The sequence below is a fragment of the Brachionichthys hirsutus genome, chromosome 12 (genome assembly GCF_040956055.1).
Source record: "Brachionichthys hirsutus isolate HB-005 chromosome 12, CSIRO-AGI_Bhir_v1, whole genome shotgun sequence".
Lineage (NCBI taxonomy): Eukaryota > Metazoa > Chordata > Actinopteri > Lophiiformes > Brachionichthyidae > Brachionichthys > Brachionichthys hirsutus.
Window position 1 is genome coordinate 1,062,556 of NC_090908.1, and position 25,146 is coordinate 1,087,701.

General features: G+C 42.9%; 2 protein-coding genes across 2 annotated transcripts; both read left to right on the forward strand.

The window, feature by feature from the left end:
• Positions 1-1,141: 1,141 nt before the first annotated feature.
• Positions 1,142-2,237, forward strand: hoxd4a (homeobox D4a). The gene is made up of 2 exons (XM_068746768.1): positions 1,142-1,604; positions 1,951-2,237. Exons 1-2 carry the CDS (start codon positions 1,142-1,144, stop codon positions 2,235-2,237), a joined length of 750 nt encoding a protein of 249 aa, XP_068602869.1.
• A 7,894-nt stretch (positions 2,238-10,131) lies between these two features.
• Positions 10,132-11,438, forward strand: hoxd3a (homeobox D3a). The gene is made up of 2 exons (XM_068746767.1): positions 10,132-10,564; positions 10,693-11,438. The coding sequence occupies exons 1-2, from the start codon at positions 10,132-10,134 to the stop codon at positions 11,436-11,438; spliced, it is 1,179 nt and encodes a 392-aa protein (XP_068602868.1).
• The last annotated feature ends 13,708 nt before the right edge of the window (positions 11,439-25,146 follow it).

The following is a 25,146-nucleotide window of genomic DNA, read 5'->3' on the forward strand; positions in this document are numbered from 1 at the left end:
GCTGGCATGGAGGTCGTCTAAACGTCTCAGTTATGGATCCCATGGATTACATTAAATAAAGGGATCAAAGCAAAGACCAAGGAGTGTTTCAGATACATAATAAGGCGCGTCTTTATTTCCTTACATCCCAATGATGTGATCTTTCTGTTCATCCCAACTGTGAGACAAGTCATTGATTTATTTTGATGGACAATAATAATAATGCAACGCTAATGGCTAAAAATGGGCAGCGTTGCTTGCCGTCGTCTATATATACCCTGTAGAACCGAATTTGTGTGATGAAACCAGAGTCACAGATTCGATTCTAGGGGAGTATATGGTCGATGAAAAGACTTCAACCTATTGACATATTGCCGTTTTATCCTGTCAGATGCTGCAGTGACAGCGTCGCTTTATGAACTCTGACACAGGCTTCCTAATAAGAGCTGGGGGGCAGGTTCAAACTTAGGCTTCGAGGGAATCTCTCTCAGATGAACTAGAGAGGATTCTGCATCTCTATTTATCTCACTGCGTTGCAACGAAAGAGCAGAATGGATTTACTCAAATAAACGAAGCCAGAGACACCCCATCTGCAGCGTTAGCCTCTGCCTCTGCATTATTGATTCCCAGAGGCTGCTGCCTCTGGCCAATAGGCTCCTCAGACTGAGTCGGGGTGGGAGCAGATGAAGTGATGAGATTCATGTAACTTTTGGATGACCCCTTCTTAACAAAGACAGTCTCCATCAATTGTCCTGGCTGCTTTTATGCCATGGGGCTTTTTGTACCTTTTGTTGGTTACTCTGTTGAACACCGTGCCTCCAAGTGAGACCTCAGAACCTGAGGCATTTTATATCTATTTCATAAAACGCAGTGTTTCTTATTTCATGTTTTTATGATAAACATTTTAATTATGAGATTCATTCGGAACTATATTAACGTAATTTTTTATTTTCCCCAACATGTTTTTTTTATTATCGATGTCCACATATTGTTTCGAGCAATAATGTGTTTTTATCCACCACAATATTTGGTTTAATGTAAATCAAAGGAAATTGCTTCTGGTTGTGTGTTTACGCGTTTACAGACAAGCATCACCTCGATTGGCCGATCTGGTCACATGGTTCGCCAACTTTATTCAGTTGACACAAAGTAGGAGGGCTTTATGGAGGGAGGAAAAAAAGACAACTCGAGAAAAATTAGTATTTTCTACCTTCAGAAATTAATGGCCATGAGTTCGTATATGGTGAACTCTAAGTATGTGGATCCCAAATTCCCTCCGTGCGAGGAATATTCACAAAATAATTATATATCTGAGCAGGGCTCGGACTTCTACGGTCCATCGCAGGACGCGGACTTTCAACGTCCAGGGAACTACCGGTCAAACTACACGGAGCAGCCCTACAGCTGCACCGCTGTGCCGGACTCCACGGTGCAGCCGCGGGGTCATGTGCACGAGCGGTCCGGCCACGCGAGTCCTTTGAGCGCACAGACTGAACACGCGGGCCCGGTCCAAGTGGCCGGACCTCGGACTTGTGGACAACAGCAAAACACAAAGAGCCCAAACGGAATACAAAGCAAGCAGCCAGCAGTAGTTTACCCCTGGATGAAGAAAGTGCACGTAACTGGTAAGATGATCACTTCTTTCTCTCGCGGACCAGCTGAGCTCTGCGTGGACTCGAGGAATCGTTCAGTGTAATATTTATGGGAGTCTTTGAAAGGCCTCGCCAATTACACAAGTCATAAATTTTTATAGCTCAGGAAATAGGCCGCTAGGTGAGCGCCAGAAAACTCCTGACGCGCAAATCTGCAGCAAATGCGTAAAGTCAGGTTGATTTTCTTTATTCCGTTTCCTCGCTTACATGCAAATGTACTCAAAGTTTAACAGAGAGAGACTCCTCTTCTTTACATATATATATAGTTTTATACCTGCACTGACCACATTGGTGACTTTTTCTATTTGCTTTCTCCCAGTGAATCCGGATTACTCGGGACCTGAACCCAAACGATCCAGAACAGCTTACACCCGGCAGCAGGTTTTGGAGCTTGAAAAAGAGTTTCATTTCAACAGATATCTGACCAGGCGACGACGGATAGAGATTGCCCACACGCTTTGTCTCTCCGAAAGGCAAATCAAAATCTGGTTTCAGAACAGAAGGATGAAATGGAAGAAAGATCACAAGCTGCCGAACACCAAGGGGAGATCTGCAGCGGTGTGCAGCATTCAGAGGGATAACCACACCGATATAACCGCGTTATGAGAGCGAGGTGCCCATTTAGACATATAAAAGGCAAAGCTCATTGCTTTTGTCTTTTGCATGGACCGAAATGGTTTTTAGCCTTTTATTATTTAAAACTGGCCCCAGCGGTGCCGCTTTAGGACTGAGTCGGGAAATCAATCAGAGGTTGGAGGTTTGAGGGGAAGTTGAGCCCCTTTCCTGGTTTTATTTCTCTGAGAGACTCAAAAACAAACTTTAATGCTTGTTCTTATTTTTGCGGGGAGGGGGGGGCTCGTTGCCCCCACTGAGGACACCGCGTGTTTCCCGCTTCTCTCACGTGGATCCGCGATGGTTGAACGAATTAATTCCTGCATTCAAAACAGTCTTTCGTTGAAATTACACTGAAGATATTTCAACTTGTATCCCGTAGAAGCTTCTCATTAAACGCACAATATATAAATATATATGCACAAATATATATATACCTGAAAGAACAGTATTTCCACAGAGCACGCCGAACAACCTTCTTTCGGAAGTTCCAATCTCGTAATTCTTTCAAATCTTTGTGACTCGTATGTTTTAACTTATTTTGTACTATAAAAAAATATTATTTCCAAAAACAAGACATTCCTGTGCGCGTACTATTCTGAGTGCCCTTATAAATCTCTCATGACGTGTGTGTAAACAGTGTACATTTTCAGAGGCTCTCGTTCCATTTCAATCTCTAATTTGTTTCTGCATGGCATCAAATGAATATCGGATCTTTCTCATGGGAAAAATCCAGAATATTTAGGAGCATAAATGTTTATTTTTCTTAATATGATTTTACTTATTTATTTGTTTAAAACGTGTACATTTTCGTATAGCACATAAACAATTCTAAATAAAAGTATTCGTTCAACTTTTATTAATCTAAAAATATGTTTGTACTCTTGTGCATTATTAGCATGGCTTTTGCAAAGTTTTAGTCTTAGTTTAGTGGGAATGTTGGACTTTTCATTCGCGAGGAGCAACCCGAGGGGGCTTTCACGTCACGTTTCAGCACAGATATTTCTCGTTTTATACCGTCATTGTCTTCGGACAAAAAGCCCAGAAGCTCTCCCAGTTTGAGGAGCTCTTCTTTCTGAAGTCTTCACGATGAGAAGCCTGAAAAGGTATTTCAAGCGAAGGTCGACAAAGCAGCAGCGGCAGGTTCACGCAGGGGACACATTTCAGCCGCAAGGACTGACCCCAGCACCCCTGACCCGCCGGACAAGCTGCCTTTTCTCTCCCAGGCGCTGCTCGCTTTGCTTTGGACGCTTTTCCACTCGTATAGAAAACCAAAGCATTCGAGAGTCAGTGTGTGAATTCAGTTTGCTTTAGTTTGAACAGTATTTATATCGAAAGAAGCCCCCACAAGGTCCTGATTTGTGCATTTGTCTCTTCGTATTAATATGAAATTTTTTTACTTTTATTTTTGTACATGCTTTTTACCTTGTATTGTGCATTGCGGTGCGAGACGTATCTTGGAAAAATAAAGATTTCTATTGGTGATGCATTCACGGCCCCTTCGTATTTCTCAACTCTAGAAATATTTTGCTTTTGAGGACATTTACTTTCCCCGCCTCATTGCGATATTTTATTTTATTTTAGATTAATCCCTCAACAGATTATTATATTTTAATTTGATGGGGTTAGCTGTTGCCGTTTGCAAAAGGCTCACGTTTGGTGCGTGGGGAACTGTCTTTCCAGTAGCCCCCTTTTGTAAGACCTAATTCGACCTCTTCGTTCCCGTCAAGCATAAATTTGATGTCTCTGCGTCACTGTGCGTAAAGTGTTCAATGAATATCTTTACGCATGCCAACAAGCGGGTTTTATGGATTTTCATTTCCATGGGTTCTTATTTAAAGGAGACATTTAATTTTAATTTCTTCAATGAAGGAATGCAATTATGTTTATTTACCAAACAGTTATTACATAGCTTTTGGTCGTAAAAGAAACCCCCAGACGAGGAGTCCTGTCAACCTGACAAATAAATCTCCCTCAGAGATGGATCTCCAAAACAAGCTTAGCTCACATTTATCAGAAAACACTGAGCACCATAATAAACTGCCCCGCGGTTTGATATGAAACCGTTTGGTGCATCACGAGTGACGCCTCTATTGAATATGACCCATTCCGATAACACTGACCTCCGACCCTCCCCGCTGCTGAATGATCATGCAGACAGCCCGCAGCCCCCCAGCAGGGTTGTCAACCCCACTGACCACTCTGTGGTGACCTGCGAGCCATGCGCGCTCACGTTTGAGTGAAATAAAACTGTGTCATCTGGATTCAGAAAGAAGCTGAGACCAAGTGATGCTACCAATCCACCATCCTGCCATGAATGATCTGCACCTAGATGGTGTGTGTGTGTGGGAGGGGGGGAGGGGGGCTATTGTTACATTGGACAACTAATGTACCAAACATACACAATAGCCATAAAGAAATAATCACTGAAGGTATTTTAAAACCTGAGTTTATTAAACTATTTATATTAAAACATGAACACCCCACAACATCTTCCTGCAGCATTTATCAGGTCAGATCAGCCTCCAGCGTGCAGCGTGTAGCCACACTGACCTACATGTCTGAGCAGCAATAAATGGGAGCCAAAGGCAGTGCCATTTTCAATGACACATCCACCCAGTGCAGGAATATAACGTCGTCCCTCTCCATCCGGCCATATTTGATTTCCAGCTGTTTTCGCATGAGCCTCTCCGAGCCAGACAGCCCCCTAAGATATATTAAAGTGCGCCGTCTGCATTCACAGATATAATCCAGAGACTATACCACTCCGCTCTCCATTCTAGACCACGTGATTGTCTAAATAATTAATGCAGCACGTCCCCCTAGAAACACGGCGTCGTCATTAATCGCAAGGACTCTATCAGACTTGAAAACTGAAGAGAACCCCAAGAAAATAATATCCGATTCCAGGCGCCACCGTAGCCGCGCACTTTAGCGACACATCCGAACCGATGGATGCTTGGGTAGGTAAATATTTGAGTATTTTTCATGTTGCCCGAGCCGGTAGATGACCATATCAAATGTCGTGATAGTTGATAAATCGCGCCCTTTAATGTGCGCTGTGAGCAGAATTGTAGCTGTGCTCGGTGTACGTGTCTTCTTTTATTTATTAAGTATGTTGGAAATGGTCGAATTTTGATGCTTGATGATTTACGCATTTCTATTGAAAGGGATTGATAGCGTAAATGATAAAAACTAAAGGGCAGTGACGTGTATTTATGGTCGCTCGCTGTGAGTAAATGCTCTTCAGACAGCGGCCCCTCCACAATGAGCCCAATTCACTCGTTCTTTAAAGGACTCAGATTATATGCTGTTTTCCCATTTTTATTTTATTTTTATTACAATGAGACACATTATTAAAATCTGATGCATCTTGCTTCCTGACTGCAAATCTGGATTTATAGTCTAAGTTCTCTGCGATGGTTTCTTTTGCCTTTTCGCGTCGGATGATTTCTGATGCTTTTATTGTTTGTGAGGGATGATTTGACGATTTTGATTCCCACAGAAGTCGTGGAACTTTAGACCGGCTGGGAGACGCGTCTCCTTGTAAATCATTCTCAGTAATTCCTAAAAGGGCGCGATGCTGTTGGGGGGCGGGGGGCGAACACTGTAAATCTTTCCCTTTTATTGTCCTCTGAACATCTGCTGCGACGCTATATACCGGTCCTTCACCTCTGCTTCTTCACTGCAAAGATAGCCCAGCGCGCCAGCGGCTCCGAAGCCGGCCTCTTGCAACCTATTTGGTCTTTTAGAAATTGTATTTATTTACAGCGCTTATTTAATCGTGTTATAGATTTCTAGCTGTGGTTCTTGAAAACAATGCAGTAGACATGTCTTTGTGTTTTAACAGAAACAGCAAACAAAAGAATATAATGAGGTTTATTTGAATACAATGCAAGTCCAGCTGGAAGAAGAAAAAAAAGGCCATTTATTTAATAAGTCACAAAAAAGGAACATTCCATATCATAGAGGCCGTTATGAAGTGTGTCTTTTATAATAATAAAGAGCGCATATGGTGCATTGAAGATCCACTTCACGCGTTGTGTTGAGAATCTTCTTCGAAATTTACAGTCGAGTAAAAACAACAGAAACATGTGGAATTACAAAACTGTTGTAATTTATCAACAATAAAGCAGCCGAACGGCACAGAGATTCTGCAGCTCTGATATAAAACGAGCATGTATAAATATTTACCATTGTTACCTCGACTAGTATTTCATACTCTTTAAATAGTGATGCGCATGCAGGCGAACTGATTGGCTGCAAATCCATAATGAAATGAAAAGAAATAGGCAGTGGAACATTTCGCACAGTTCAGATGAGGAAATAAACGCCACCCTTCATCAAATGGTTTGGCGAGGTAAGGCTTGCCTGAAGAAGAGAACAATCACGTGAACAAATATGCGTGTATCTTACAAGGCTGCGCCTTTATTTGTCATCACGAAGCTTCCGAAACAGCAAAAAAATCTAAAGTTGCCTCCAAATCTGCGCAGGCCTGCCCTGTTCTGAATTCTTGTATATTTCACGTCGTGATTGATTGCCAGGGATTTTTTTTTCTGGAATAAGGATACCTTGTTCGCTTTTTATTGGTAGCTGAACGCGAGTTCTTCCATTCTTTCGGGAATACTGTCTCCACCGGTTTATGGAAATGTCTGAAAAACAGCAAGATCAGGTTTAGGACAGCATTGTCTGCAGACAAAGGGTGAAGGATTTATTCAAGAGACTGCGCGGAAAGGAGACTGAGAGGGAAATTGGTTTGTGATAAATTGATTCACAGGTAAGAAAACGCATGGCAGAAAGCAACCTTTAACCACGGGTTAATATAATGCAAGGAAATGTGTGATTTATTCCACTCAGGAGGCGACGCTCGTTAATGTCGCTCTCAGCGGCGCGCAGGAGGAGATGGAGACCACAGCTTCCTCCTCCGGCGCGTATTCACATATAAATATATATTTTTGGAGAGCGCTCGTTCAAAACATTATCGACAGATCGAGTCTCGGCGTCCCTGCGAGTTTCAGCTGATTTCACGTTTCGTGAGAAACAGTCGGAGGATGAAGTAGGAGAGGAACTTTTCCTTTTGACTCTTGGATCGTAAATCACATTAATTTGTTGTCTTATCGCCGCAGCGGCGTTTGCGGTGATTTATGTGGTTTCAACTACATGGCTTTGTTAACCTGCAACGTGATATTATACATTAATTCATATTCGGTGTTTTAAAGGATTACGGATCGAGCACGGAAAAGGCGAATACGCACATTTTCCTATCGTCTGTGGATCCGCCGCCTGCGTAGTGCACGACGTGGACGTGGATGTGGATTCTCTGCTTTCGGCGTCGGGAATAAAACGAGGCCTGAATCTCAGGGATAATAAAATCGTTTAATTTCAGTTGGATCGTCTCCATGTTTTCAGAATCTACAAATATATTATCAACAGATTCATTTACGACACTTTACCTTCTGAAGGATCATAGCTCGTCGTGCGTCTTTGAGGGAGGACCTGAATTTCTGAAGAAATCTGCAAAGATCTGTGAAGCTAAAGGAAGAATGGAGCGTGCGTTTTACCAGCGACACCATCTTATTAGGATCAGTCCATTTACTGATGTAATACATTTTACGCACAGAAAGCGAAGGGCTATCCAGTACAAACGACGAGCTGGCGTAAGAGCACTCGCCACTCGAGTCCGCCCCATTGTGTGAACCAAACTTACCGTAACAACGCGTAGGCGAAAAACACTGCTGTTTGAAAAGAGGAGCATGTCTGCTACTAGCCCAGTGGGCTGAAAAGCCCTTCAGACGCACATTACCATCCAGCGTGCGCAAATATTCCACATGGAAGAAGTGTGAACGCCACGATCATCCATCCTCAAACGGAAACGGAGATTTAAATACAATTAATAAATAATTAAATATCCCCAGGATGAATCTCTCCTTCCTGGCCGCCGGTCCAACATCTTCTGAACGCTGCTTGTGAATGAAGTTGAGACTTTGGCTGTATTTGAAGCCAAACTGCTCGTTGTTCATTAAACTTTGACTTAATGCTAAATGACCCAAAGGTCACCTAAAACGCTTATGACTGCTAAATATTTGGGCTTGTTCTTTGTGTAAAAGTGCACGTCTAAGACCTTTCTCTGTCGGGTGTTTCAACCAGAAGCTGTCATGTGGTCAACGTCTTCCAATTCAAAGGGAAAAAAACAAACAAATAAAAATACTATTTAGGTTGGAGCAACTTTAATTATTTTCTTACATTAAAGTTGATAACGAAATAAAATTAATTAGATTTATTTGGTTCTATCTTTATTTTATTTTTAACAATCTTAATGTTTCAATCATTTTGAATTGTATTATGTCTATTTATTTATTTCAGGCGGATTGTGATTTTGATTTAGTAAAATGTGTGATGTGAAAACAAAGCCTCTTTATCTTGCAGGTCGCGTTGGAGGCGGTGATGAATGCGTGAGGGATATAAAACAGATTTGCACACATTTCGGTGAGTAACATTTTTTACTGGCATCACAACCAGCTGCTAACAAGGTGAAAGGGTGATTCGTTATGCGGCTAGAGATATTAACGCTCACAGGGTTTCCATGTCTTCGCTTCGTGCAATATTCCCACCAGTTTTTAACAACGCCAGACAGGAATGCCCAGAGCATCCTACCCACAGGACAAACAGCGTGATATTTGCACCAATCACGGGTCCCTTCTCTTAAAAACGAATGAAAAAACATGCAAATCATTACAATTGGGACAAATATCACCAGCTCTGCACGAATCCCACAATTTAACCAGGCAACGCGACGCGACGCGTCATCCGCCATTCCCCGTCTCCCTCTCCGGTGTTTCCTGCCGGTGTTCGGCCGCTCGGCCAGCCTGGAGGGGCCATTTGTTTGGCAGCAGCCGCCGAGTATGAAATTCTTTCTCCTGCCTTCCTCCTACGCTTCGTGTTACTGCTGCTCTGGAGCAGCGTTTCGCCTTTCATCCCTCTCTGAGGCCGTTTACAACCATAACATTTGTGCTCATAAATTGTGTCGCGGTCCACATGACAGGCGTGATTGTCATGCACGGCGCCTCCTTACAGTGCGGAGCCCTCTTATAGTCCTGTTGAGATTTATCTGACGTGCGTTTCACTTCAGATAAATATTTCAGATTCTCCAATCGATGTTTCTATTTTAATTTGTGTCTTTTTTTAAAGCTACATTTTACATGACTGGATCAGATAAACCAACCCAGCAGCCACAATATGAGAAGAGACAAGAATACATGCAAATTAAACATATTTAGCTTAAACCTCCACACACACACCCCCCCCCCCCCCCCCCCCTCTGTACCACTCACACACAAACATGTTCGATAATAACACGTGGAGGAATTAATATTGAGCTTTTGTGATACAAACGCATGCGCACGAAAAGTTAAATATCTCCAAGTGCTATTTGTCCAAGAGGGAACAATACATGACGGCCTTTGTCAGGCCGAGTGATTAGTGAAAGGGGTATTGTGTGCGTGTGTGTCAAATGCTGATTCAGCGCTCTTCTGAGGGACTCTAAGGCCTCCCAGAGGGCCCTTTTGGCCCAAGTTAAACTTTAACTGTTTTGTGTCACAACTAAGTTGGATTGCTGGGAACCGTTTCTCTGCGGCAGACGATAGTTAGAGATTTATAAAGTCTAGTTACTCTAGTTAAGTTGGATCTGTCCTGGGTTTACCTTTATTTTCTGCATCCATGTTTCAGAACAACAGTAAACAACTCCTCAATATGAATCTGAAATATTTTATTTTATTTTATTTTACAGGTCCCAGGCCAGAGCAGCAGTGGGAAAGCCCAATCACGTGAATACGCATCATCCATGCCATTGGATAGAGTCGCGCTGGCTTATTGGCTTTGAATGAATAACATGCAGAAGGCAACATATTACGATAACGCGGGACTTTTTGGAGGCTACACGTACCCCAAAGCAGACTCTTACACCTATGGAGCCGCTCACCAGTCCTACCCCGCCGCCAGCCTGGACAGCGACTACCAGAGCTCGGTGTGCCCCATCCAGAGCCCCGCTGTCCGGCCGGCGACGCTCAAAGACAGCGACCTAAATGGAGACTGCATGAGGCAGAGCAGCCAAACCAGCAGCAGCAACCAGGCTACCGTGGAGCAGCAGGCACCTCCACTGTGCGCATCCTCCCCCAGCCCCAACAGCGCTGCATCCCAGAAGAAGAAATCCCCCCCCAGCGGTGCTTCCAGCAGCAACACGCCGGCCCTCACCAAGCAGATATTCCCCTGGATGAAGGAGAGCCGGCAGAACGCCAAGAAGAACAGCAACTGCACCGCTGCAGGTAGAGACCACGATGGAGGTGTGTTGTGTGCTCGTGCTCGTGCATGTGCATGTGCATGTGCGTGGGGGGGGGGGGGGTTACAGTCATTACTAAAAAGACTCCAAGATGACGCTGTGGGTCCTTTACAGGTGGAGACGTGAGTGACGAGAAGAGCCCGCCGGGACCCGCGTCCAAACGGGTCAGAACTGCGTACACGAGCGCGCAGCTCGTGGAGCTGGAGAAGGAGTTCCACTTTAACCGCTACCTGTGTCGCCCACGCAGAGTGGAGATGGCCAATCTGCTGAATCTCACCGAGCGCCAGATAAAGATCTGGTTCCAGAACCGGAGGATGAAATACAAAAAGGACCAGAAGTCCAAGGGGCTGGCGCACTCCCCGCTGGGACACTCCCCGGACCGAAGCCCGCCGCTGAGCGGCTCAAATCACATCGGATACGGCGGCCAGCTCCAAAATGGCCTCAGCTATGACGTGCCGTCGCCGCCGTCATTCGTCAAACCCCAGCAGAGCATGTACGGCTTGGCCGCGTACACGGCGCCCCTGGGGGGCTGCATCCCGCAGCAGAAGAGATACCCCGGCTCCGAGTACGAACACCACGGCATGCAGGGCAACGGGGGCTTTGCCAACGCCAACTTGCAAGGCAGCCCCGTTTATGTGGGGGGGAACTTTGTTGATTCCATGCCAGCCTCGGGCCCCATGTTCAACCTGGGCCACCTTCCCCACCCGTCATCCACCAGCGTGGACTACAGCTGCGCGGCGCAGATCCCAGGGAACCACCACCACGGACCCTGCGACCCCCACCCCACCTACACAGACCTCACCTCGCACCAAGCGTCTCAGGGACGGATTCAGGAAGCGCCGAAGCTCACGCATTTGTAAAATGTGATTCCTGTGTGTGTGTGCGTGCCTGCGTGCGTGCGTATGTGTGCCCAGATTATGTTGCGCTCTTTTTATTACCTCACTAGTCGAATAACTACACTCCAAGCGAGTCGTGCGTATTATTACAGTATTATTGATATGCTATTGTGTAATTATTTTCTAAATACTGCAGTTATTTCTCTTGAATATTTGGGGATGCAGAGGCAGACGGGCCTGGCCGTCAGTCGTTCTTTTGAAGTGCACATTTTGACTAAATATTTCATGCCGTTACTTGAAGGTAAGTCTTGTAGGTCACGAAAGTAGAAGAATCATTAGAGAAAAGGAATTTTAGGGACATTTTCGTCTGTAAGGATTTCATTCTCCTGCAGGCATCGTATTTATTTATTTCCTATTATTTCACGTATCTTTCGCATAGCGCATATTTATTATTTAACAAAATTTGTATTGCACATTATTTATCGTTTATGCGAGTATTTATAAATGTGTTTTTTCTAAGATTGGACAGATCAGTGCACTTGGAAGTGTTGGCAAAACAGGGTTTGGAAAAATGCTATACTCGCAGTGTATTGTTGAAAAGGAGCATTTCTCTTTGTAAATCTGGGATAAATGGGGCCTTTTATAGTGTATAAACTCCACTATGTGTCCATGGCTAATCTCGTGTCAGAAATGAAGCAAAACGTAGACTATCGAAGTATGAAATATTAAACACACCAGCATGTCATTGCTTTTTATTTTGTCTTCCATTGTTATTATATAAGTTGCCATAAAGTTATGAAACCCCAATGATATCGAAATGTTATATTTTATTGTGTTAAACATTTTGTAAATAAAGTGCTCAAACTTGTATTTTTTTGTTACATTTTTTTGAGTAAAAACAAAACAAGAAAAATAAACAACGTCCTCATCATGCACGATTTTAAATGATTTGATTTCCCCATCGCTGCTCCCTTTAGTGACTCCAGCTTTACTGTACTGTCCAAATGGGAGGGCCAATCAATGATTAGACACCGAGCGTCTCGATGCTTCCAATGCAAAGTGCTTTTCAGGGGAATAACAGACTCTGTGGTTTATTGATGTTTTATTGGTTTGAGGGTCTATTGCATCTTCCACACGTCACTTATCATTTTTTAGACTCGGCCACTTCCCATCTGCTGAATGAGCTTCATAGACCAACCCGCAATGACTGGATGTCTAATTGATTGGTGCGCATCGAGGCTCATCGCAGAATCATCTTTCATAAATCGGAGAAGTGAAATATAGAAATGCTTCCTATCACGGCGGAGCAGATCAGTGACAATAAAACCAAAAGAAGACTTTGATCGTGGAGTTGATGAAACAATGTGCACGTATATGTGTGTGTGTGTGGTGGGAAGAGGGGGGAGGGGGAGCGAGAGGGAGCAGTTCATCCTTTATTGCTCATGGAGAGCCATTTCAAAGCTCATTAATCAAAAACTCGTCGCTTTCAGACTCCTCGCTGATCCCCCCCCTCCTCGTGAACAAAGCATTTGCATTCCAAATCCAACCGAGCAGCCCCATCCTTAAGGGCGGTGCAGAGTTGGGGGGAGAAGACCACTGCGTCCATATTTACTGAAATGATGCATCTACAAGGCAAATTGCCCTCCTGTCAGAAATCAGTGATTTTAGGTCCCAAAAAGTTTGAACGATATGGAAATGAGTGAATTATTGATACAGAATGTAGTAAATAGCAATCCATTAGAGACAAGATCAATCAATTAATTTAGATTTAAACTCCCCTCTGATGTCGGGAAATCGAAATTTAGTTTTTGAATATGAAAATTAAATTCATAAATAAATAATAAATGCTTAATTGAACTATGTATATATTCGTAAGGCTTGATATAAAGGTTGCCATGAGTCCAGAAAGTCCTAATCTCGCTGCTGCATGAAACGCAGATTCTATTCTGACTCTGACTGACTCTAATCGGACCTGCGTGCAGCTGAGAGCAAGTTTAACAGGAAGCTTCACCCTTACTGGGTCAAGCAGCATCTTTTTGACTGGAGCAGGTCTGCAGGAGGTTTAAGATGCTTTCATGTGTTTGAATTTAGTATGATCTGGATAATATTACCTATTTATATTGTGTTTAATGTTTAACTTGCATTACCTACAATCCGATATGATTATCCTGCATTGATAAGTAAACTATACAGCCATTAATAAACAGCGCGCCTTTCACCCTAAAGAAGAGACACTGTGATTCTGATTGGATAAGAGCAGAGCAGGCCCCGCCTCCTCAGTGGAGGGTAATATTTACATTCGGGGAGGAAGCCCTACTGTAGGATAACTATTAATGAGAACAAGAGGTTCTACCAGGACATCCTACTGGAGACACTGAAGCTAAACGTTTTGCTGTTTTTATCGTCTTTAAGAGGACGGGCAGAGAGACAGCAGATGAAATGTTGGACCGCCGGGACAAAGCCAGACAGGGGACAGTCCTGCTTCCAACGTTTTATGTCCACGACAGGACGCAGGAGCAAGTACCCCACTCTAGTTTCAAATAAACTGCGGGTGTATTTCAATGTTGGCAGGACATGTCGCGATGGTTCCTTATTCTCCTCGGATAGAGAGACCAGAAGAGTAAGAAAATCCCGTGCGTAAAATAGGCTTTAATTGGCATGGCGCGTCTTAAAATGCGTCACTGGCAGCGAGTGAAGTCACTGTGGATTATCACATAATCCAGACAAAGGATTTCCATCTCAGTAGAACCGACCGGGAGGAGACAGCGACTCTACGGGATCCAGATATGAAGAGCGGCGTGCGGAGCGGAACCGTCCAGGAGTCAGGGGGCTTCGGAGCGCTGCTTGGGGTTTCTCCTCCAATGGATCGATGGTTTGTGTGTGGCGAGAAACTTTGGAATCATTTGAAACGACTTCTTGTAAATAGCAGGATTTATTATTGTTGCTGACCTTTAATGTTGATGTTTATAACATTTAAATCAACCTGGAGTAGCTCAAGCAGATAGCCTAAATGCTTTATGTTAGAGTGATGTGCACGTCCTTCATGTCAAGCAAAGCTTATTTAGACTCTACTTGTTTGTCATATTCAGTCTGAAAAAACAAACACTTTCATTATGAACCATAATTTCTGTTTTCAGTTTGTTGCCACAGAAACATTTCAATAGAAAACATTTGAGTATTGTTATTATTTCAAATAAAGAACCAAATGTGCTTTAAAATGTTGTGTTGTCGCCTGATTCTTATTAAATCACTATTTTCTTTTTTTGTACAAAATATATAATATTGATCATTTTCTATAAATAATAAACGCTTTCATAGCCAACTATTTTTTCAGAGCGTTAAATATTATTTCTTTGTCAGTGCAGAGTTCTATTTGTGCTGACGCTCATTAAAATGTTGTCATCACTGTCCTGGATCTCTCACCAGTAACTTCTGACAGAGGATGTGGAGTCTAGACGACACCGTTGTGCCGAGTCCTTCCTGCTCTCTGGCCTCTGCTGCCGCTCAGGATTCCTCACACAACACGAGGGTGATCAGGGGAGGCAGACTCGCTTCTCCTGGGTTGATTGCCATATTTTAATGTCTCCCTTGCATTCAAGGAAACACAATAAAAACCTCGGCCTGAAGCAGCATCTGCAGTTTTGTGAAATTCACCAATAATTTATTCAATCTTTTAATTGAATAATGCACCACTGGGTTACATCACATGAATGAATACTCATTGTTTTGCATAGGACATTTTCCATGTATTATATTAGTATGCATATTGCGTGTGTGTGTGTGTGTGTGGGGGGGGGGGGGGGGGGGTCAACTAACAGAAAAAATAATAATTTAAAGACCAAATAAACAGGAAGGAAGAGTCTGAAATAAAGCTGCAGCACTGGATGTGACTCACTGATGATGGGCTGATGCGTATTGTCCACTTTCTTTCTTTAATGTGCTACTGCCCTCCTGCTAATTGCCCCTGTGGCTATACATCCAGATAGGTGTAGGTGGTCCAGTGTCAACACTGCAGCAGGGACATGTGTTGCTGCAGGAACTGTAACCGATCAGAGACAGATCGAGATAGAGATAGAGACAGATCTTTTCCTTTAGAGCCCAGTTCATTTGTTCCGTGTTCAGACTTGCTGATTCATTCGACACTTACGCTGTGATGAACCTGCAAACAAACCGCCAGCAGCTGCAGAGCATCTTTTTGATCAGGCATGTTGTGCAGACACTGATGTGTGTGGATTTATTGCAGCCTTATGGTGTTAGTGATATTACTACAACTGTAACTATAATAAATGACTCTCTCCTCTGGGTATGATTTGGAGGCCAAGAAGGCTCTTTTCCTCCTCCATCGTGTGAACGATAGCTCACTGATGTGAGGAAACTTGGAGTAACTCATGGATTAGCCGAGCCTTGACTGCTCTGGTAGGCTTAGAAACTATTAGTGCTTCTACCCTTTTCAGATGCTCATATAGATTTCTTTCACTGCATTTACTGTGTATGAAATTATGAGTGAATAAATTGCATCTTCATTTATCTTCGAAAACCCCCTCTGTGCCCTGCGATACTCAGCTCTCAGCGCTTTACATAATTATATTAGTCTTCTGCTACACCACGAAATTGATTACTCTGGAAAATGAACCTGGCTTTACTATAAATTACACCTATGGATCATAAGAAATGTGTTATTTTGTTTAAAATAGTACCTAATATAATTAGAGCTCTAATTCATGGCAAGCTACAAGTGTGCCTATTACAGTAACAGGGTTTGGAATTTAATCTGTCTGCTGGATAAAGAATGATCCTGTGTGGTTTCATTTGTAATCCCAGACACATTATTTCAGTAAAATACGCTGTGACTTTTAGATATGAGAGATTGATTGTTGAATGAATAACTATATTCATAAGATTTTAGTGCTATAAAGTTAACAATTTGTCCATGGAAAAGAGTTTCTACTTCGATCCCACAGTCTGCAGCATGGAAAGTGGATCCGGCTTCATTGGAGGTTTACTTCTGAAGATGGAAGGATCTCTGTGTGGTTCACAGGACCTTTAAAGGAACGTAGGAACATCACTCTGGTGGAGAATTCCCTGTAGAGAAATTACATCTGGAATTTGAAGGCTGGAATAGCATTGAACTTTTAAAGAAGGCTGCATTTTTATTTTAAAACTAAAGCTAATTGAAATGGCAACACCAACGATGCGTTAGTGCCTCTCTCGCAGTTATGAGACTTTCCTACCGTGTCGCAGGCCCCTTGACTCTACTTGAGTTCTAAATCTTTATGTACTCAGGATAAATATTCCATTTCACTTAATTTCCTGAAACATCTGGGCTCTTAGGGCTTTGCAGATGTTATTTAAACAGGAATCAGCAACACGTAGTTGGGGATTATTTCCAGTGGAGGACTAATACACAGAGCAGCAAGTATTTACAGCCGAGCCCAGAGTACCTTGTTGGTGAAACTGGCTCAAAGTTGAAATGAAGGAACATGCCAGTATGACACTGGGACACGCACATTTTCAGTTGGATTAGGTTTCACTCTAACGGCTGGATTTGTCTTTGGGATTTACTGACTAACAGAAATAGAGAATATCTGTAGATTTATCGATACAACATCCGAATGTAATTGTTGAACATCAAATAGGGGTTGAGTGAGATATAGAAAATGTAATGCAAAAAATAAATGGATGGGTTAAAATTGAGTATAATACTTGTAAAACTTATACAATTCAACAAATACAGTATTCTAGACTTTAGGGGGGGTTTATCCCTCCCAGGTGTTAAGTATTAGTGTCCTAAATCACAATGCGAGACGACGCTGAGACACATTTCCTACCTCTATTGTCCTCCTTACCTACAAGCCCCTGCATTGCAATCTAAAATCCATCAGCGGCTCAGTGCAGGGTTAAGTAATTCTGCACCATTGAGAAAGACATTTGATTTCATTTGTAGCATGTCTTCCTGCGGGTGGAGGTGAAGCCACCTTTGGCTGCGGGAGGAGTGAAGCAGCGCACATATCTAGTGTTGGGAGACACAAAATTGACAATGCATTTATCTTTGAATAATGTAAATGTCCTGAGAATACGGTGGCAGCAGCTCTCGCGTGTCCGCTGAGGGGGCAGGGCTGTCAGGCGCTGAGCTCTCCAGCCCTGCTGCAGCATAATATGGCCTCCAGCTTCCCTGGAGCATCCTGGTGCGCCGCCCCAGGGCCACATTCCTGCTTTGGCACGCTGCACTGGCTCCCCTCTTAATTTACGATCTGGTAGGAGAGGGAGTTACAGTAATGCAGAGAAGCCTGCCAAGAGGAATCTCATCTGCTCTCCTGCTTTAGTTTAGAGCACAATATATCAAGCGGAGGTGTGGAGTGTGATGGCATCCTTCCAGTGCATCCTCCCTGCTTATTGGATCTCCGTAATATTTGTTTATCTAACTTCATTAAGCATAAATTAGAACGAGTGTAACGAGAGCAGAGAGAAGAGCTTCTATCATTTTAAGTAGTTGGCTTAACTTGAATGGTGTGAGTTATTGTGTACTAGAAATGTGCAGTGTAACATGTATTGTTTAAATGGATGCTTCCTGGCAGCCTGACGCTGTTCAGTGAGGCAAACTGCCAGTAAATTGTTTGTCTTCTGCAGCATTGCCCTATAATTCGTCTGGGAATAAATGGCATTGTGTTTGCCAAACAGAATAATGATAGATGGGATAAACGTGAGGATTCCGGGACACACTCTGACCACAAGGTACAATTTGAATATATTTGTGTCCCCCAGGGAACAATGCTGGCAGCGGCTTGTGCTTTTGTCTTTCCTGTGACTTCATGTCCCAGATAGAAAATCTGATTTTAGAGAGCTAGTTCTGAGTGCGTGCACGATGCAAGTGTGGATTCATGGTATAAATTGTAGCGATGCATTTTAGAGAAATTCATGCGGTTTTTCATGTTCTGATAGACAATAAGGACACAACATAAAGCAAAACTAACAGTAAATAAGGAATTAACAGACTCAGTCAAGGTAGACGCCTTCATGCATCTTTGAAGACGGGTAGCAGTCGTCTGCATGACCCAGCTGTAAGGAGCGTCCATCCCTCCATCCGCCCATTTTCTTCTGCTTTTCGGGTCATGGGAGTTGCTGGAGCATATCCTATGTGCGAGAGGCGGGGTACACCTCGGCTGGCTGGATGGATGGATAGATAGATACAGTGCATTCCCATTCATACGTAATTAAGAATATCAGAGCATCTTCTATATGAATTAATTTTCAATGAGGTTCATTTCTGTGTTGAATCAACGTGAACCTGCCCATCCATGCTTCAGCAGCTGCCCCTGCGGTGTCCGCTTCATGTACAGCATGTTAGATTGTGATACTCTTTATAAACCAATGGCTCAAATGTCTCCACCTCTGAAGCATAACTGTAAATGTGCATTGTGCCTCTTCAGGAGTCCTGCTGTCCCAGCAACAGGAGCATGTCCCCATCTGTTGTCTCTCCGGAGTGCCGAGACAATACATTTCCCCTGCCAGACCTTCTAATTTGCTGGAACAGAGGTTTCCCGTTTCTGAGGTCTCAGACGGGGCAAATGCCTCCACCATGTGTGCACAGTTCTTTGATCGGAACCGGTCAGTCCTCATTTGGGATTGGGCTAAATGTTTAATGCTGAGTAATATTTAAATGCATGTTACTCTTGGCTTCCAGCCCTTTTTGTTGCTGTTTCTGCAGTTCCACAGGAAGCAAACAACGATGGATGAGCGAGGCTGTCAGTGAAGCGTGATTTGTCGCAAGCCCAGCCTTGCCAACTGTGAGGCACCGAGGTGTGACCGCAGAGATGCCTAGCGTCTCTTTGCCTTTGGGTCAGCCAGTCAATTACACAGGACTGTCTAGCCTGAAAAACGTCATGTGCTCAATAATGGACGAAAGACAAAGAGGAACCTCATCTCAAAACACTCTGCACACAATTGCCACACCATTATTAGAATAGTCTTGGTGAGATATTATGATTGTGATGTATTGTGCTGTTTTCAGTCGTGAAAATGCATGAATGTATTTGGGTGGCAGTAGAATTTTATCTCTTAGAAATACATTTACATGCAACAAATATGCAAAGAGATGGCATGTTTTGATTTTATTTTCTATGAACATTGAGTAAATATGTAACAATGCATTCCATTTATTTTCCACTTTGAAATGTCAAACCTGCTTGTTCTGACCACCACAAATTTTATTATTTATATTTGTGTACTGCAGGAAAAGATCATGGGTTTGGGTTTAAAAAGAAAACAAAACATCCACAATGATTCCTGTAAATTTTACAACAGTTGGAGTTTAAGACTCAAACCCACCTTCAATCACTTGGAGACCATTTCCTGTCAACAGGGAGGCACAAAGAGGAACGACATGAAGATGGTTTCTCAGACATGCTTTTCAAGGGAGTCATATTTTATGCAAGTACGTAATGCTCATCTTTATATATATTTTTACATTTTCTGTGTTTTCCTGTCTGTCAGCCTTAGTAGTAACATTTTGATTCTTTCAGTTTATGAGGATCATGTGTGGGAAACTTCAAGAGGGTCCTTGTTCAAAGAAACCGGCCTCTCCTTTCTGAAACACTTTATCCTGTGGATGCAGATGTGGGGTTTTTCTTTTTTGGAACCTTGCACCTCATCCATTACCCTCAGCCTGCCAGAGAGATAGCGCAGAGTGAATCCATTCGAAAGGATAAAGGCAGAATCTGCTGCTCAACCGAACTTTCTCTGAACCCGGCTCAACAGCAGGATCCATGCATCAAAACAATATAAGTAATTTCTCCTTGCTGCTCTGGCCTGTGTTTCATACAGATTGCTACTATCAACGCTTCCAGCGTCCTCATGTATCAATCTGTCCATCCGATTCTCGTTTGAGCACTGTATCTGTCTCCAAAGATCCAATCGAGTGGAGACTGAGGACGAGCCGGGGATTTTGCGACTGTTACATCTTGTTGAAGCAAGATCTAACTGCAGAATCTGTGAAGATATGCTTAAAAATATATACCCAGTGGTTCACAGTGAAACAACTGAGCATTGATTTTACTTTTAAAAACGGAAGCCAACTTTTATTAAGCATTGAGAACAGGATTATTTGATGGTTAATATTTTCTGTACATGTATAGCTGGTGTATTGATCTTAACATTCTGGCATTAGCTGATGTGTGTCCTGTACCAGCTGGAAAAAGCTGACCTATTCAGAGGAAGCAAACGCTCGTCTGTCAAGTATTAGCCAGGAGCATGTAGCTATAGCTCTGTGCAAGTAGCTCTGGAAAATATGCTATCCCATAATATTCATCTTTCATTTGCATATTGGACTAAAGACATTTCATGCAGCCTTTGATACATTCAGCATTCTTTTTCTAGATTACACTCAAACTCGATATCTGTGGATTGGTTCTCATAAGGGCTCAGGTAGGTGCAGGTATTAAAAACATCAAAGATATGATCCACACAATGCTCTCTGCCAGCTTCCATTCAGAGGCGGCCACTCTGTCAAGTGCCTGGGCACGACATTTTTGTACCTTCTGGGATATAGAGGTTGTTCAAGATTTTTTAATGTTATTATTATTATTATTTCTAACTAAAGCCTCGGGTTGGAATCGTTACTTTCTCATCAGTGCTCCCCATGGTGCCACTAAAGATGTGTTACAGTGATACTGCTGGCAGTATATACGATGCAGTAAAGTTCATCCCCTCGCCCTGATATTGATTGTTTGTGCGTTATAATATGATTTAATATAGAGAATGACTGGCAGGTTTTCATCCTGATTTATTTTAGCATTCAAATGATCATGTTTGTTCAATAATCATGTTTTTTAATCAGCATCTTCATGTGTTTCTGTCAGATGGATGGTTTATCTTGGTACGGATACAAATATGTTTGATCCTTTGTGTCAACAAATTAAATTGTTTACTACAATGCAGGAAATAGGAAGCAAAGTAGCTTTTATATATGTGTTGATGTAGTTTACTACCCAACAATGTATTACCCCTGTATACCTACGTAACACTGTAATACTGAACTGAGAACTGTATCTTCTTCATTGCTCACATGCACCACCTCTTGTCTAGAAATGACTGTTAGAGTACTTTATATTCGTTAAGAAGTAAACAGAATTAAGTGCAACTCTGGTAATACTGACAGACCTTGGCTTGTTGTTTGGAAACTCCATGGACACTCTTTAATTTCTGTCAGTCGTCAGGCTCCACGGTCACAGTGGATTTCTTTTATGGCCCCTGACTTTCCGCCCAAACGCTTCCCCTCCTCCACCCACCACCTCGGCCCTGAAGGTGCATTTCAGCCACATAGAAAATGAAGTTATATCTGAACTCCAACCAATAGTCTGGTTAGCCCAGGGGAAAGCGTTGTAAGAATCGGGCCTTAGCAGAGAACAGACTGCACGAGTCCATCAATCTCTTCATGTCCTGCAGCGACTCTAAGACTGCCTGCCTTGCATAACCATCCTCTGCACTTGAAAAGAGTGACTAGGAAATGTTCTGCTTTCTTTTTTTTTTTTTAAAAGGTATGAATTATGTTCCTTGTTTCTAGTAAATGCTTCCCTTTATCCGTCCTGCTGCAATATCTTGTACAAATCCTTCCACATTGTGTTACAGATGTTTCCTCTTGCAGCAGTATGTTGAGAGCTGAATTTAAAGCTCCCTCATGAGAAATGTGATGGCGACATCCTTCGTGCAGTAATTCTTGAAAATGCGTCTTTTCCCCATCCTAATGTAGCAGAGCGGTGTGTTCATGGCTCTTTTGCTTCTGGTGAATGACAGCACCCTGGTCAGGTCTGACTGACAGGGAAATAAATGAAGTGATTTTCTTCTTGGGAAGTGCTGACAGTAGACTTCTTTAGTCAAGGGTTGGAGGAATTTGATTTTCTACTAATGTGACTCACGTTCTGAGCTGTTTCTCCATAGTGAATCTGTGCACAGAGCAATGCTACCTAATATTTTGTCTCATTGAGCAATATTACGCTCCATGTATTCAGAATCTGACCTGCCTTTACATTCCCAGATAGACCAGCCAAGAATGCTTCCGACTTCTTTTTGCCCATCAGCAAAAACTGATGCAAGAAATATTAGCAACTTCATTAGCGCTTCTGTTTAATGCATATGATTCATGAACAATGGAACAAATGACCGTGTGCTGTTAAGGGGCCTTCATGATGAACTCCTCTGAGCTCTGTGGAGCTTTTAGCTCATTGTGACCGTTTTATGTTTGAACTGTTTTCTCACTAGCCTGAGCTGGTTTCAGAAGAAAGCTTGGATGGAAGTGTGCCCCCCCCCCCCCCCCCCTTCCAGGAATTAGCAACAAGAGTGGACTTAAAAATGTGAAGAAGAATTAAAATAAGATTTTCCAAAGTACAAAAAAGTTTAAATCAGTTACGACGAAGCAGAGCTGACTTCAGCAGGAACACGGCTCTAAACTGAAGCACCAAGACAGTGCAGACTTCTCCCTGAAACATCCCAATGAGATCTGAACAATCAGAAAAACAAAAATAGATCACATAGATCTTTTTGCATCATTTAGATCAACATTTGGGACTTCTGAAATGTCAGTGTCAGCGTTCTGTATGTGCCTTGAGTTGTGCAGCACCATGATGAAACGATTGATTCTTGTATGTCACCCAGGTAACACACTAAAATAGTGAAAACATGATGTAATTTTACTCAGGGTTGTCTCATACCTAATTAAACCATGGCATCTAACGCAATGAGCCTAAAACCAACTTCTGGGATTCGGAATCGTGTTTATCAATTTAAATGTATGACTTATCTACAAAAACAGAATTTTCAATGATCAATATCCATCTCTACACAAAGACGATTTTTATGGGAATTATGTGAGAAAAAGAGTCAAATGAAAAAACCAACACCTGTGAGGGATCATGTCATATCACGAATGATAATGCAGAAAGGACAAATGACAACCTTCCACCAAGACAGCATGAATTACGAGGTGAAAATGCTAGTGCTGGATTTCACTTTAATTCTGACAGCACGTGTATACATCAACGGAACAGCGCAGCAATGGAATGCAAATATAGATATTCATTATAAAGACACGACTATGTTGGAGACAGAGGCGCCGCCTGCCTGTTTTACTGTGGAATCTCGTTAATGACACGTTGCTAACCTCTTCTCATTACGGTCAACCCATCATAAATCACACCACCTGCCAGCGGGGATGCTGCCTCACACAAGACGACTACAGCCCTACTTGCTGTTTTAGTTTGAGGTGCACATCTATGTGCAACTCATATCAAATGTATCGCCATCCATTAGCTGGCCACCAAACCTTCCTCCTTCTCCCAGCACATGCGCCGCGTCCCCAGCAGTCGCATCCAGCTGCTTGTCGTATGCGGATGATGCTGCTCCCTCTCATTTGTCTTTATTAAACTTTAATGAAATGCGTCTCTCTGTACTGTCGTGTCTTCCAGCTCATAAATGAAACACTGTAGTTTGTAGCAGCACTCACAACGTGCTCCATGCGCTGTTTGTCTATCCCTGATGCAACACATGGCAAAGTCAGTACAACGGTATTAGGGCTCAATCAGTTGCCATGGAAACGCTGCTGCATGCATTTAATGAACGTTGGAAGTTAAAGGGATGCTTGTGGATGGCGTGGTCGCTTCAAGGTATTGGAAATGAAAACATGAATATTTTTGATGCAGACACAGTTAATCCCAACCATCCCATCATCCGTTAGCTTTAGCTCACTAGCACAGGAATGTGTGTTTAAGTGGAAACTCAGAAGTCCTACTTTCACTTCTATCATTTTGTCATGCAACCTATTTGTGTTCATCATCATCATCAAAGCAGAACAAGTTTTACCCCACCTTCCATCATATTCAGGAATCTTTGTATCTTATTGATCTGGTGTTCGGCTCAGAGCTCTAGACTACAGTCATAAATGATAGAGAAACTCTGTTAAACAGGCTCACGCCATGCTATCTGGTGGTTCGATGTAAAGTACAAAGCTTCAGCAGGATCAAGTCTGATGATCCGTCTGATAAGAGATTTATCGTTTCAGTGTGTGATGGGGTGACAGCTGACAAAGCCGATACGAGATGGGATGGAAAGCGAACCATGATGATATGCGTGTTACATTTCAGAGGAATGCTTTTGTGATAAATAAAACATTTTGCATCCTGCATTGACGCAGCTTTGAGTGAAGCTTTGTCTGCACACTGGTCGTGCTCACGCTGACTCGTCAGGCAGACAGAGGAGCAGGTACACAGGATCAGGATACAGTGCTGCAAACGACGGAGCGAATCACGACAATCTGGAAAGAGTGTGTTGTCTGAGCTGATCATATGTAGTTTATGTTCATTCTCATCCTCAAATACTTTTAGTTTCCATTTTTCATTACGCTCCCCATTAGCCCCAGCAGTTCTCCGCTTTGGCTACTCTTTCTGGGGTCATATGTAGAGTCCGGGCTGATGAGAGATTAGCTGCAGGTGAGCTTGGGAGCACAGGTGACCGGAATGAGCTGATTGCAGGAGGAGGATCTGGAAGACAGGAGAAATTAGTGCATGGAAAAGCACAGGCCCGCTTCAAACTGTGACAATCATGCTCTACTTTGGCACTTTTACACCTAAAATGTTGAAAGATGGATATAAAATGTTGCCATTTCCCGCAATTAAAAAAAAAAAATATTCCATGCAAAATGTGGCCTTTCAGTTGTTGTCTAGCCAAATGTTTACGTTAATTCTGA